A 14,675-nucleotide genomic window follows, 5' to 3' on the forward strand; every position below is an offset into this window, starting at 1 on the left:
TCAGTGGTTCCAATGCACAGCATTTCACTCATCCTGGTTTAATGAATCATGATCAAAAAATACTTTGTACCAAGTGCTTAGGTGAACTGAGAAAGTTAAGATTTATACTGCTTCTACGATTCAGTACCAATAAAAGTGAAGACCCCCTTATGCAAAAACTTCCTTTTTATCCTACCTCCAGAGCCTTCAGCCGTTCCAGCAATAATTTTGTCTTTTCCTTTTCCTCTTCAGCGCTGCTGTTTTCATCTTTTGAATCTTTATCTACTGACATGCAAATGTCTTCCACCGCTGTTTTAAGACTCTTGCTCTCGTGAGTAAAGGTTTCCTAAAAGATCAATGTATTTTTTCATCAGTAAAATGGTAAAAACAATACATAGAAAAAGCAATGTAATTATAATATCACACATACACACATTGTAGGCATCTTTCGAAGCTTTGTGGAAGTGTGACAGCTAATATACATGGAATAACATCCTGCATATATTTAAATATATACACAGTGTATACCCTGCAATGAGACATTGCGTTTTCCTGAATTATCATTTAAAATGACAGTACTCATTGTCCATTGTTTCTTTCCTTTCCAGAGCTTTCTATTACAACCACCACAACCAAAAACAATGGCCCTTTGTCCTCTCGTCTTCTCTCCAATGTAGTATTCAGAAACACAAAATAGAAGCTATCATCATCAAGATGTGAATTCCTCCCTCACCCCACTGTACATCCATAGCTGCCAATTGCAGGAATAAAGAAACTCACAATGTGAAAAGAAAACATTACACATTTATAATTCCTAAGGTCAAAGGTTATGTTTTAATCCTGCAGTTAGCCCATGAATGCATCGTGTTTTTTTGCTTTGCAAAGTAGCCAATGTGTTCTTTACCTCCCCACAATTGAATGAAGACCTTGCTCATGCTCGAGTTAGGTGGAAAATTTGCTTGGCTCACATTTTAATGTGAATCTACTGAATTCACACTTTCTGAACCAACGTGCAAACCAAAACATGGTTACCCTTTGAAAATTAATACTTCTCATAATTCTGTGATACAGTTTTCTAGTTAAAATATGATTGCTTACAAAAATACACTTTTGGCTGAAGAGCAGGGTACAAATGCTCTAAATAAATAAATAAATATTTTTCAGATGCGAGTGCTGTAAACAACTGTGCCCACCCACTGGCTACAGTCTCTTTGATCACATGGAGGCTTCTGCTTGTGGTAAATAGACAGGCAATTTTCGCTGATTCTTCTCCTCTACAGTCCTCTATACACCCCACAAGAAAAAATCAGTTGAGGATTGGTGGACTCTTTCAAATAGCATGGAATGAGCTGCAGAGAAAAGGGAGAATCAGCTAAATCACTTTCTGATCCTTGAAGCCTCAACTGGATTAAAGAGCCTTCTGTCAGCAAAGGAACATAACTGGATACAGCCCAGTGTATTTAGGTTTCTAACTCCTTTTGTATTATGATAGGTATTTCTGTTAGTTAAACCCTGTCATACAGATGCCTCCCATGTTTAGCCTATATACTGTGTTTCCTCCCAGAGGTACCAGCAGAGATATTAATAATTCCTATTCACAAAATATTTGTATATGCTTCAAGCCATACCAGCTTTGGAGTCAAATATTGGGGGGGGGGGGGAGTGTTCAAAATTCTCAGAATCATATATATCCAGATATCTTTTGCACATGGTTAGAGCGCTGGGCTAGGACAGTGGTTCTCTTTTCTTTCCCTCTAGGCCACACTTTCAGAATAAAAAAATTGCTCGTGCCATACCAAATTTATTATTGGTAAGAAATATATTGGAAACAAAAATAAACAACTAGCAGTGTTTGATTTATAACACAGAACACAGCTACTTTATAATATGGTTGTGGGACATCCAGAAACTATAAAACAATGAAGTTACATAAGAATATGAATCATTCTCAAAATTTAATTATAAACGAGTCTGTTACATATGAGCCTTAAGTATGTATACAAGCTCAATGAGTTTGATTGCCCTTGAATCTTCCCAGCACACTTCCCATTTCTGCCTGCTACACCAGTGTGGTGCGCCACACCCTTTGAGAACCACAGGGCTAGGATCTGGAAGACCAAGGTTCAAATCCCCAATCAGCCAGGAAGCTCACCTGGGTGACTGTGGGCCAGTCGCTATCTCTCAACCTAACCTACTTCACAAAATTGTTGCAAGGGTAAAATGGAGAGGGGGGAGAGCTGTGTAAACCACCTTGATCTCCTTGGAAGAAAGCTGAGATATAAATGTAATAATAAATATAATAAATAAACAACAATCCACGCTAGAAGCAATCCACGCTAGAAGCTGCATTATGCACAAATGCTGATCTATACATAAACACTTTCCTTGTGTTCCTTTCACCTTGTGTGGTCATAGTATTCCAAAATACTCCCAGGCCTCTCACTTTTGATCATGAAAATGTTTGGAACACTACATGTCCAGCTCTTCTTACCCTTGCATCTTTTCCCCATCCCTCCCCTTCCACTAGCTTCCTTTGCTGTTCCTTTCTGTTGTGCAAGTTCTCGTCTACACATGCACTGAACAAGATTGCAGAATGGATTGTTGAGGGGCACACAGAAATGTTATTTTCCACCTGCGAGACCAAGGTGGTGCAGTCTACCACCCCAAGATTCTGCCCCATGTGTTTACGCAGCATAGCTGTCATCTCCCTGGATAAGGGCTTGCCTTCTTTGCTTATATGACCTAATGCCACGTACACTGGTAATTACATGGTATTACCATGCTTTTCAAACTACCAAATCTCTAAAAGGATATTGTTATTCAGCACACAAACAAAGCTGTTAAGGAAGAAAACAACATGACTAAACATAGCTGCATGGTACTCTGAATTGGAGCTAATAATTAAAACTTGTCTGACAATCCATTTACTGTAAAGCAATTAAAATAAGCACATTCATTCAGGCATACATTAAAAAATAATAATCAAACAACAGTTCATAGTAAGTGTCATTCAAACACTGGCCACACTTTTTAGGTACAAGATAGAAAGCCAAAATGAATAAATGCTAGTGTCGGGCAAAAGTTCTCACAAAGACATTTCACTGAATTCATATGTTTTTCAAATGATGGCATATACCATGACCCCAGAATTTTGCCATAGAGTTGGGATAAAAGAGACTTATTTTCAAAGTGCATGGCAGATATGTATGACTTATGGTTTTATAGAAAGCAATCCTTAGACAAAGTATAATAAATAAATAAATACTTCTAGGCCTTTTTTTTTTGGCACATAGCCCAAGTTAGCAGAGTTGAAAATTCACACTGAATGTCAACTAAATAAGAAATACATTGGGGGCGCATATGGCACAAAAGTAATACTAGAAAAAGTTGGTGCTGAACAATTTTATAGAAAACAAACAGAACAGAATGAAATAACAAATAAAGAAAGAGACACAGGTGAGCTGTGAGCTTTCAATGCCAATCACTTTTCTCAACAAATCAATAGAAGATGTGCAACTGTGTTCAATACACGTATGTGTAGATTAATTGCAATTTGCCAGTCCCATCATTACCACAATATAGGTCTGTGCCCTGACCAGGATATTCATTTTTCAAATTAAATCTGCAGTTGTACTAGTCTCATTTCTAATAAAACATGAATAGTACCAGGCTTTAAGAGTACTGGTTAACTACTAATGGCTTTAAAAAGACATATAATATGTGTGACATTGCTACTAGATTTCTCTGCAGCAGGATGAAGTTTCCACGGGGATAAATTTTGTAGGAGAACATATTGTCCACCTGTATATAACTGGTCTCTCTGACAAAATCCTAATTAATAGGAGAGCCCATGGCCTTCACTGTGACATGTACTTCTGGCTCATCAATTAAAGACAAAACCATCTCAATGCACTGAAGACTATAACACATGGTGTAATGTAGTTTTTGATTTGACTTATGGCACACTTAGTAAAAAGGATTGGTCACCACTGAATTATTCTGATTATTAGCATTTGAATGTCAATCAAATAAGAGACACTTAGTGTCAGCCTTTCATCTTAACCAAAGACAGTTTCTTAGACAGTTAATGTCACACTATTTAAGATGCTATACTAGTCAATGCCACTTAATCATGGCCATCTTGAAAATTTTCTCTTTAACATATTTGACAGGATTGTTACATTTAGAGTAATTGGAACTGTAATTCTGCCCCAATGCCATTCTTAAGTCATATGGATAATCTACCATGCAGACCAAAGAAACAAAACAAAAAAGCAAAAGCAAAAGTATTTATCAAAACAGGCCAAGGCCAAGTCATAAATTGTAAATTAGTGTAAAGCTCCAAGTTACTGTTAAATTCTGAAATGTCACTATTTCAGGCCCAGATTGAAATAGTTCAGGGATTTCTTTTGACTGTTATAAACTCCAGAGCACTGATCTTCCTCAACCTAAGCCAAATATTATTTGGTCCTTTAATACTAAATTATAACATTATGATATTCCCATTTTCTGAAGAAAAGGATAATCACATTGAAAGGGGGGTATCACTCTTTCATTACAATGAGGGATCTAGTTCTATGAACAACCTAATTTTGTAGAAGTTCTCATTGGTGTTCATTTGCAGTCACTATTTATTTACAAGATTTACATGCCAATCTTTTAGAGTATAATAGCCCCTTTCAAAGCAGCAAACAGGAATTCATAACAAATACAATAATCACCATTAACACAATCTCATTAAAACTGTCTTACACCCCCTTAAAACTGAGCAGCAGCACTTAATTATACCAACTGCAATTAATAAAAAAGTACAATGAAATAGAAAGGTTTAAAGTTGTTTTTTTCGTGAAATATCCTCTACTGATAGCATGAACAAAGATGAGGAAAGGGACTTAGGAAGAAACTAGATCAGGAATGGAAGTTTGTTACCGCATCACTGAGTCTTTTGAGCACCTGTAAGGGGCAACCTATTCCTGACAGACAACTGTGCAATGCATTTTCTGTATGTCTATTTTCAACTCTGCACAGATTTGCACATTTTAAAAGCTTGCCCTTCTTTATTAACTTACAACGCTTCATTATTCAGTACCAGATGGCTACAATTTGTACCGTCCCTTTTCTATCACGGTGGAGGAGCAAGCAGTTTATATAAAAAACTGAAAAGGTTTTCGGGTGGGGGTACGACGCAACTGAATCAAGGCTATTTTAAAGGCCACTGCCAGCTGGTATCTAAATAGCTAAAAAGGACAAGAAGCATGTTTATTCTCTTCCACTGTGCGCTATCTTTTTATAAGGCCTACATGCTACTTTGTCCTAGTCCTAACCCTGTTAGCTCCTCAGCATCCACACACTTCCAATGCAGCTTAGCTTGAAGTGCCATAGTTTTATACCAAACTGGACCATTGGTCTACCTAGCTTAGACTTGCCTGTACTGAATGGCAGTGACTTTCCAAGGTTTCAAGCTGGAGTCCTTTGCAGCTCTACCTTGAAACGCCAGGGATTTATCTTGGGACCTTTTGCATATGCTCTACCACTGAGCAGTGTTCTTTCTCTAAGATCTTCACTCTTTCTGAACTTTTGAGCTAGGGTTGATGGTGCACTGTCATCAATGGATCATGCATACGCCTGACTCCTAACTTTCTCCTTTTCATAAAATGGTTGAATCCCATCAGCAGTTGCTGGGGTGGGGGAGTCTGAGGGATTGGTGATCAAAAGGACATAACTTGATCTGAGATGATTAAGGAATAGCTGTGCCCTAGGAAAAACTAGTGGTGCATTCAGTAGCATCTTCAAAGGTGGGACTGTGGGGTGGATAATAGGGAAATTAAGAGGAGTTTAGGTCCAAAAATGATATATAAAAGTAAATAAAGTATATAGCCAAGGAAGTGAAGACAGATATGGGGAGAAAAAGAACTTAATGGTAAATGAAGAACATGTGAACAAAATACAAGGCAAAGGAATAATAAGGAATGAAAATAGGAGAGAAATGTAAGAAAAACAAAAGCATTGGAGTGAAGTATTGATTTTTAATAAGCAGCCTACGTGGGCATTGGGGTTATCAAGGGAAAAGAGTTTGCTGGGAGGCTGTAGCGTGTTTCCACCTGGAGCCTGTTAATCTGATTGGATTTATCTGTTCTCCTCTTCAGATACTTTAAAGGCTTGGTGGGCTTTCTGGCATGAGCTATGCGGCTCTGTGGCTCTTTGCCTCGGCCTTGTTCCCCTGTTATGAGAAAGAAAGGCTGAGGCGGGTGCACTCCTCAGAAGGGACAGCGGAAATGAGTTATCTTAAGAATTCCACTTGGAGACAAGTCACCAAAGACAATCTGTATCTTTTGTGGAAGCTGTTGACCCACTCTCCAAAAGTAACATAGAAGTGATTTATTTCTCTTAGGGTGAAAAAGACTAAAAACTATGAAAGATCTTACTGGGATCACGCTGTTGCTCTGCATGAAGACACGCCTTTAAAGAGAGAATATGATGCTCAGCAGCTTTTTTCTGATACTTTGAATCACTATGAGCTTGCATTGAATTGTATAATAATTGTTTGAGGAATTTCTTTTATTTACATGCTATTCTGTTTAAATATTATGTTGATTTACAGTGCTATTGCTGCTGTTGTGAGCTGCTTTGAGCTCAACATTTGTTGTTGGAAAAGTGGAAAACAAGTAATAAAATCAAAATCAAATCACCAATCCTTTCAAAAGATCTTCTGAGGAATATATCTCTGTTATTGTCTCATAAAAAGTTCATGAGGTTAGATGGAGTGTAGGGAGAAGAAATAATAAGAGCATATTCAAAAATCATGCTGTGGGAAAGTGGGGAGTGAAGACGAAACCTCAAAGCTAAAACACAACACAAAGTTCTTAGTAGCAAGCAAAGCCAGCAGACTGTCTGGTATTGTACCCCTGCGTGAAAAGCATGGGACCTCATTTTCTATGAAGGCTTACTCTATAGTTAGCTTTCTCTCTCATAGGATCCTGCCCATGATTTATTTGGTGGGTAGATGAGGAATGCATGAGATGAGTTGCCAGTGTGTCTGTAATAATCATGCTATTTCATTGTGAGGAATTCTCATATTGCTGTAAAGACAAAGCCCACATAGGTAATGTAGGGAACTGTCTTAGCCAGTGTGGTGTAGTGGTTAAGAGCAGTGGGCTCGTAATCTGGTGAACTGGGTTTGATTTCCTCCTGCTCCACATGCAGCTGCTGGGTGACCTTGGGCTAGTCACACTTCTTTGAAGTCTCTCAGCCTCACTCACCTCACAGAGTGTTTGTTGTGGGGGAGGAAGGGAAAGGAGATTGTTAGCTGCTTTGAGACTCCTTAGGGTAGTGATAAAGCGGGATATCAAATCCAAACTCTCCTTCCTCTTACACTGAAACGTTGGCCCATCTAGCTCAACACTGCCTACATCAGAGGGGAGTAACCTCAGGCCTGGGTAACAAATGGAGCCCTCTTGACCTAAGGAAGGCTCCTAGGCCACATCTTCCCTGGCAACACCCCTCTCCCCAGGCTACCCCTCTCACTAGTCCTGATCTGTGGCTTTGCCTGGCTGTAATGTCCATTGAACTGTGCTAATATCTCTTACTTGCCTGGGTGGATCCACATGTATAGAAACCTCTGTTTTGTGACTGGAATGTAAGATACTAAACAAAACCAAGAGCCACAGTTCTTGCACAATCCACATTTTGCCTTGGACCCCTGCCTACCACTGGGTCTGAAGGTTGCCCATGGGGGAATATGGCCCACAGGTTGAAAAATGTTCCCCAAACTTGGCAGACAATGACTGGCAGTGACTCTCAGATTTTCAGATAGCATTCTTTCCCAACTCTGCCAAGAGATGGAGAGGTGTGAATCAGCTCTACCCATGGAGCTATAGCTATTCCCCTGATACACCTGGAGGCTTTAGCAGTTTGCTACTAATTCTCAAGCCTTATTTTATTCTCAGAATCATCTGTTTTGTTCCAAAGCTCTTATTGTCCTTAGGCATTGCTTAGATTAGTTTGTTATGGCCTTGTACAGATTTTTCAACCTGAGATATTCTGATATGCCTCCTGAATTTTTAGCATGTGGACTTTTAATCTCCCTTCTTACCTATTCCAAATCAGGGACACTTGAAGTGCAGAAGTACATTTTATGCACTCCAATCCAAGCTATGCATTGGAATCTCTGGTGAATTTCAGGGCTGTCTTCAGTTCAGTTCTTTGCAGAGTATATGATGATGAGGTTTCTGCACCCTCCATGTTTCTATTTTCTGAGTGAACTTAAAATTGTAACCTTTTCTCCTTATTAAAGGAAAACCTTTCAGACTGCTAATGCTATTATCCAGGGCTAAATAGTATGTTGTTATTAAAATGCTAAACTAGTTATGAGCACTAGCTAATTTGGAAAGAAAATCAGAATTCACAGTATAAAAGTCCACAGTATAAAAGTACTGATTTTACTTACCTATTCTGAAACCTGCATGTGGACACCACTGACTTCCTTTCACTATTATTATTACTATTCCCTTCACATTCTTATGGCAACAGAGCAGAACACAATATGTGTTTGCTTTAGACAACCTATCACAGATGCAAGAATAATGTTTTCTTGTATAGCTAACTGTTTTTGCTCAACACAAGCTGCTGAAAATTTGAAGCAAAAGAAAAGGATTTAGATAAATCAGAAGGTTTGAGAGAAACAGTCTAAATTGTTCACAGTTTAACATTACTGCTGTCAGGCAAGAACACATAAAACTCCTCTTTTTCATCTCTGCATTTGACTTACAAAGTATACACAGAGTGAGCAGTAAAATCTCCTAGATTAAACGCCTGTGATGGATAAGAGAACAAAGTGTTTTCTTTATGTCTCTAATATGAACCTACAACCAGTGGCATATCAATCTAAATCTACTTCACATTAGTCTTCACTCAAACCACTTCTAAATATTGCAGGGTATCATCCTTACTGAACAGCTCTGCAGAGCTACATTAATAAATTTTCTGACGATGCTTTTATTGCCTCTTCCATCCATCAGCAACATTTATTTCTGTTGAAAAACGTTCAGTCCTAAGAGGTACTTTGACTAAAAGGAAGCAACAGAGTAAAATGAAATATTTAGAAAAGTTCAATACTAATGTTAATTAAATCTGTTAAACAGGGAACAGCTCTTATTAATGCTGATAGTGAAAAACACTTCTCTAGATCACCCCTTCAAATGCAGCTATAATGAGCATTTACATGACCAATGGCCCCAGGAACAGTCTGTTTCCTAGTGCTGTCCCTTTTTCTGCAGGAGATAATTACTCACATCAATGGAAGTACCATCATTGTATTTTGTGCTTATGTAATTAGCAAAGAACTATTAAGACAACATGAAAACAGAAACAAAACAAAACACAGTGGCCACCTAAATGAAGGCTCAGGCATGAGAGCATCATGTGTGCCATCAATAGCAGCAGTGATGAGGCCTGGTGCATGTCAGTGAATGATCACTAAGAGGATGCATTCTGCAATGGAGTCAAAGCATTGTTTTTCTGTAAAAAGACTTCAGAAGGAAGAAAACTACAGACAAAGCAACCTGGTAGGTCAACTGTGCTTTTTTTCTTCTAGACGTTTGGTTCTCTAATTTTGACTTCTTTCATTCAGCACAAAGTTTGGATTCCAATTTTATGCCAGTGCCATAACTCGTCATTTCTACTTTCAGGGCCGACTCTGCTCTGTTCCCTAAGCCAAACTCCTCTCTTCTGGAAAGACAGCCCGTTTGTGGGAGATTCTGAAAGCCTGAGCATAAAATAATCTTCTATTCTTCATCTACCATCCTGAGAACAGGCCTAGTAATTACACTGTGTTTGCTTCCTTTCTATTTCTTACCACCACAAGTCAGAATAGTGGGTGGGAAACCTGAGCAAGATGTGCAACATTTTGGTGCTGCCTTTTCTGCTTCTGTTCACAAGAAGCAGAAAGAAGCAGGTTCTCCCAGGCTGATTAAGGAATCTATGGCCTTTTAAACTGGGGTCGGGAAGGGCGCTGGTTGGTTCTTTTCGTTACTATGTTGTGCATTTTTGTTGTTTTTTTAATAATGTAAACTGCCCTATGATCCTCAGGAGAAGAACACTATTGTTATTTAATAAATAAATAATTTCCTAACAATACTACTTACAGCCTCATTCACTTCCTAGTTACATACATTCTCCTTGCATATTTATGTGAAAAGATAAAACTATTATTTTATCTTCTATCCAACACCAGTCCTGATGCTTAAAATCAACTATAAATATGAAGCAGAGAGGTGCCAAATGAACAGCTTTTGTTTCCATGTGTTTTGCATATTAAATGTGAATATTTATTTAATTCAAAACTGAAAGCAAGCTCATTTACCTTTTTAAGCTTTAATTTTCACTTGAAGCTGCCTCATTTTTAATCAGAAAATTTTGCATACTGCATCAAACCTCTGCGAGCAGAGCCACTTTTCAAGTTCATAATGGAACATCAAAGACCCTGCCATGAATATATTTGCACAGACACCAATGAAGGTACCCTTTTTTCTATTCTGAGAGGTGTGAAATAATATTGTCTTTCTTTTCAAGATAGGGAAATAAGTTACAAAGAGGCAGAAATTGTATGGCTTGTCCAAGATCACAGGGGAGATATGCACTGGAACAAGGAATTGTTTGCACCAGAAAGAGCTTCGAAATGAAGTTGAAAACTATAGCTATGAAATCATAAGCAGTAGGTGCTAGGGGCGGGGGAGGAAACTAATGCTCATTTGCTGCTCCCTCTATAGCTTTAGCTTTGCCTGAGAATAATACTTCAGCAAAAGCACCTGATGTGCTGCCAAACATTTTCAGAAGCAAAACTTTAATTCCAGTTTTCAAAGCTTAGCTTCTATACTTAGTGGCCTAGTTAAGCTTAACTATGGTTTAAAAATGAATGCACAACTTACTGGTGCAGCAAGCTAACATCACAACCACTATGCTCCTACCTTGCTTCCCCCGCACTGCCAGAACCTAAGCCATTACCTGAATCTGAACCTGGACACCTGTGTTGCTTTTCTCCTAAGAACCATGAGCTGTTACTAACGTTTGTTATTTGCTTAACACTTCTGGTTCCTTTGGTGGAAACAAATCCACGCCCATTTTCAGATATGAAGTTAAGCCATGGAAGGAGTGGGGGAAGAATGAAGCAACCCTGATTTTAGTCCCATGGACCAGCATGCTGCACATTCACCTTGAAACCATGGCTTGGCTCCTTGCAATGTGGCAGCGAAAGAAGCAGGGGAGAGTGATTTTAAGCCTCGTGCACCATGCTGCATGCTCATCTATAAATGCTTAACTCTAACTTAAAGTGACACATGGACTAGCCCAGTCTTAAGGATAGAAGTAACATAGACTGCAAAAGACTAGGTGCCACTGGCATGTTGCCACTGAGCAGTAGTTGTGAAGAGCCTATGTGTATATTACTTGTCTTTACATGCAGCAGATGCAATGGTGCCTTGCCTTCAGGAACCCGTTACAGTCAGTGACATCTGCACCAGGCCCAGCTCTGGAAGACACATCATCTTATCCTGACTCACCTGGTAATTAGGGATCCACATTCCACTCCATCCTTGACCACAACTCAGGAACATTAGCCTACTAGGGGGGGTATTTCAACCAAGTTTTACTCAGAGTAGACCTATAGAAACTAATGGACCTAACTTAGTAATGCTCATAAATTTAATGTGTCTAATGTGAGCAACCCTTAGTTGAACACCACCTATAGTCCAGCTCGTACCCAAGTGCCAAGCTTGGACAATGCTAGATGAGCTCCACAAAATGTAATCAATATATAGAAAATGTACAACATGCTGTATTTAATCTCTCCATATTCAGGTAACTTTGCTCTTAGTTACAGTACTATACAAAGTCAATCCAGGAGTAACTGAGCGTTATATTATTTGCACCCATGACTCAAAAATTAATGTATAGGGCAAAAGCGTAGTTTATAAACTTATGTAGTTACCACAAGCAAGTCCTCAAAACTTCCTATTTTTAAAGAAGAACTCTTGACAAGGCCTAACAAAACAATGATAACACATGCATGTTTCTGTGCACATCTGATTACTATTCCACTGACATGACTACCGTGCAACATTTAAAGTTCATTAGCAGCAATATTTATTCCAGAGTCAGGGATATTGATATTGTAATAAGAACTCAGTTTTATATATCCCAGAACAATAATTAGGTTTGAGAAGTAAAAAACAAATATGCAGCTGGTGGTCAATAGATCAAAAGTGTTTATTGCAAAGAAGTACCTTTTATGACTACTCAAATACTAATTTGAACAGGCTGCACACAGTAAAACTAACTTAGCATGGTGTGAGGTAATATAGAATAGTTTCATCAGCTCTTGCTGAGAGCCATATTCAAAACGAACACCCTGCGTTTCCTCATTTCTTCCTATAACACTTGATCAAAAACAAATTGGAAAACTAGTCATCATAATTTAACTTAGAGGTGAATTTTACTAATGTCCTTCATTATGGCACTGATAAGAAACATTATGCAACTTCTAAAAGACAGCACTGACAATTAAAATGACAGTACAATCCTAGGATCCTGCAAACAGCCTTCCAGGAGCTACAGAAGATAGCAGATATCTTTCACTGTGAGCAGAGAGGGAGGTCCACCTTTCGCCACCTCCTTATAGCATCAACTGTTACTGCTGAAGGTAACAGAAATGATCTTGCTATGAATCAGGAAATACATGCTGCTGAGGATGCTTAAGGGCTTTTGTAAAAAAAATTAAATGTCATATGCCACCATGAACATGGTTTACTGTGGAAAGGTGGCATGCAAATAAATGATGATTATGATTATCGGCTGAAATATCCACCACTATTGCTTCTCCACTGGTGTTATGATGAAGGGCAACAAGGGAGCATTCCAGGCTTTCTGCATACTTTCTTATCCATACTTCTGCACATATGACTATTTATACATCCACTTGTGTGCACATGGTTCATATAAACACTTGCAAACTACACACTTTCTATTTGCATATACATACATACATACATACATACTAGAACTAGTGTTCTCTACACATATGCACATATGCATAATCAACATGCTTACTCATACCCATAAAATGCAAACCTGCTTTGGATGGTGGTGTACTACCTTTGAAACAGAAAGTCTGTAGTCTGGGAGTGCTACTGTTTGTTGCTACAGGCCCAGGTGACTTAGGAATACTTTCTGTCAGCTTCAGCTGGCAAGATAGCTGTGGCAGTTTCTGGACCAGGGTAGCCTGGCCATTGTTGTCTATGCACTGGTAACGTCCAAATCAGGATACTGCTTGTTCTGGTGAACAATGTGGCCACCAAATTTTGCACCAGCTGAAATTTCTGAATCATTTTCAGAAGCCGCCCCATGTATAAATTGCATGCATATGCCGCAAGCCCCACATCCCCATGAGCGTCTGCATGCATGCACTTCACACACAGAGATATTAATAAACTTAAATACATGTTCATGTGAAAGCGCTGAAGAGTTTTTCACAGCTACCTCCTGTCTTTGCCCAGCCGTCACGTTAATTCCCCTCTGTCTCCATGCATACTTTCCCCATCTGTCTGCCTTCTCTTCCCTCTTTCTCTCTCTATTCTCCACATGTCGAAATTGCCTTTCCCTTTCCTTGTCATGCAGTCTCAAAAAATCATGACTTCTGATAGCTCTGAGAAACAGCCTTTCAGAGAGGTAACAGTTCTAAGCGTCACTTTTAATCACCACTTCCTCGGCTGTGTTTTAATACACTTCTGTGGTTCCCATGGCCAACACCTTGCCTCTTTCTCACTTAGTTCACACTTTGTGGCTGGTCTTTATAAAGGGTACTTTCTGCCTCAAATATATTTTTGACAAACATCTGAAGATGAAACTTTGTATCATAGCCTAAATCATCTGCCTCCAACCCCACACAGATTATATTATCCAATTATTATATCAGTTACCATAAGCGGACAATTGAGCTTACTGATATCAGTATTACCTGATAAGCTTTTATTACAGTAACAGGTTTTTCGCTGTTTGCCTCTGGTGATCCTTGACGTTGCAGTAGATTTCTCACCGTTTCTTCCATTCTATGGACAAGGGGTGGGGGAGAAGGGATAGAATTTGTAATAAATAATCTCATTGTAGAGGGATCATTTAAAGTACTGTTTTTCAGTCAAAGGAAGAACATATTGTTTCATGTCTGTGAATGTACATATGCAGGCACATATCATGCAAAATATGAAACAAATACAGCATTTTTCTTTATTTTTATCATCAATATGCTTCACCCCCTATCCAACAGTGGTGCCCACTAATGGAAAGCAGCTCCAGACCATTGGGAGATCCTCAAGAACCTGGTGGGAAGCAGCATGGGGCTACTGTACCAGCGGGTACAGAATGCTGCAGCGAGGCTCCTCACGGGGTCTTTGCCATGGGAGGATATTCACCCAGTGCTTTTCAAGCTGCACTGGCTCCCGGTGGAGTACAGGGTCAGATTTAAGGTGCTGCTTTTGACCTTTAAAGCCCTTCACGGCCTAGGACCCTCGTACCTACGGGACCGCCTCTCCTGGTATGCCCCACGGAGAGCCTCAAGGTCCATAAATAACAACACCCTAGTGGTACCGGACCCTAAGGAAGTTAGATTGGCTTCAACCAGAGCCAGGGCCTTTTCAACTCTGGCTCCG

At 39.2% G+C, this 14,675-nt stretch overlaps 1 protein-coding gene across 11 annotated transcripts in view; it reads right to left on the reverse strand.

Moving 5' to 3' along the window:
* NCKAP5 (NCK associated protein 5) overlaps positions 1 to 14,675 on the reverse strand; it is a 621,685-nt gene that overhangs the window by 186,064 nt on the left and 420,946 nt on the right. For 10 of the 11 annotated variants that reach the window (XM_082197111.1, XM_082197112.1, XM_082197110.1 and 7 more), the window contains 2 exons: positions 13,988 to 14,078; positions 176 to 325 (listed from right to left, as the gene is read on the reverse strand). In XM_082197111.1, the coding sequence (XP_082053237.1) occupies positions 176 to 325; positions 13,988 to 14,078 (241 nt within the window). The remainder of the gene's footprint in view (positions 1 to 175; positions 326 to 13,987; positions 14,079 to 14,675) is intronic. The other variant, XM_082197109.1, reaches the window with a different exon arrangement.

Source organism: Podarcis vaucheri (assembly GCF_965113315.1).
Source record: "Podarcis vaucheri genome assembly, chromosome: 1".
NCBI classification, from domain to species: Eukaryota; Metazoa; Chordata; class Lepidosauria; order Squamata; family Lacertidae; genus Podarcis; species Podarcis vaucheri.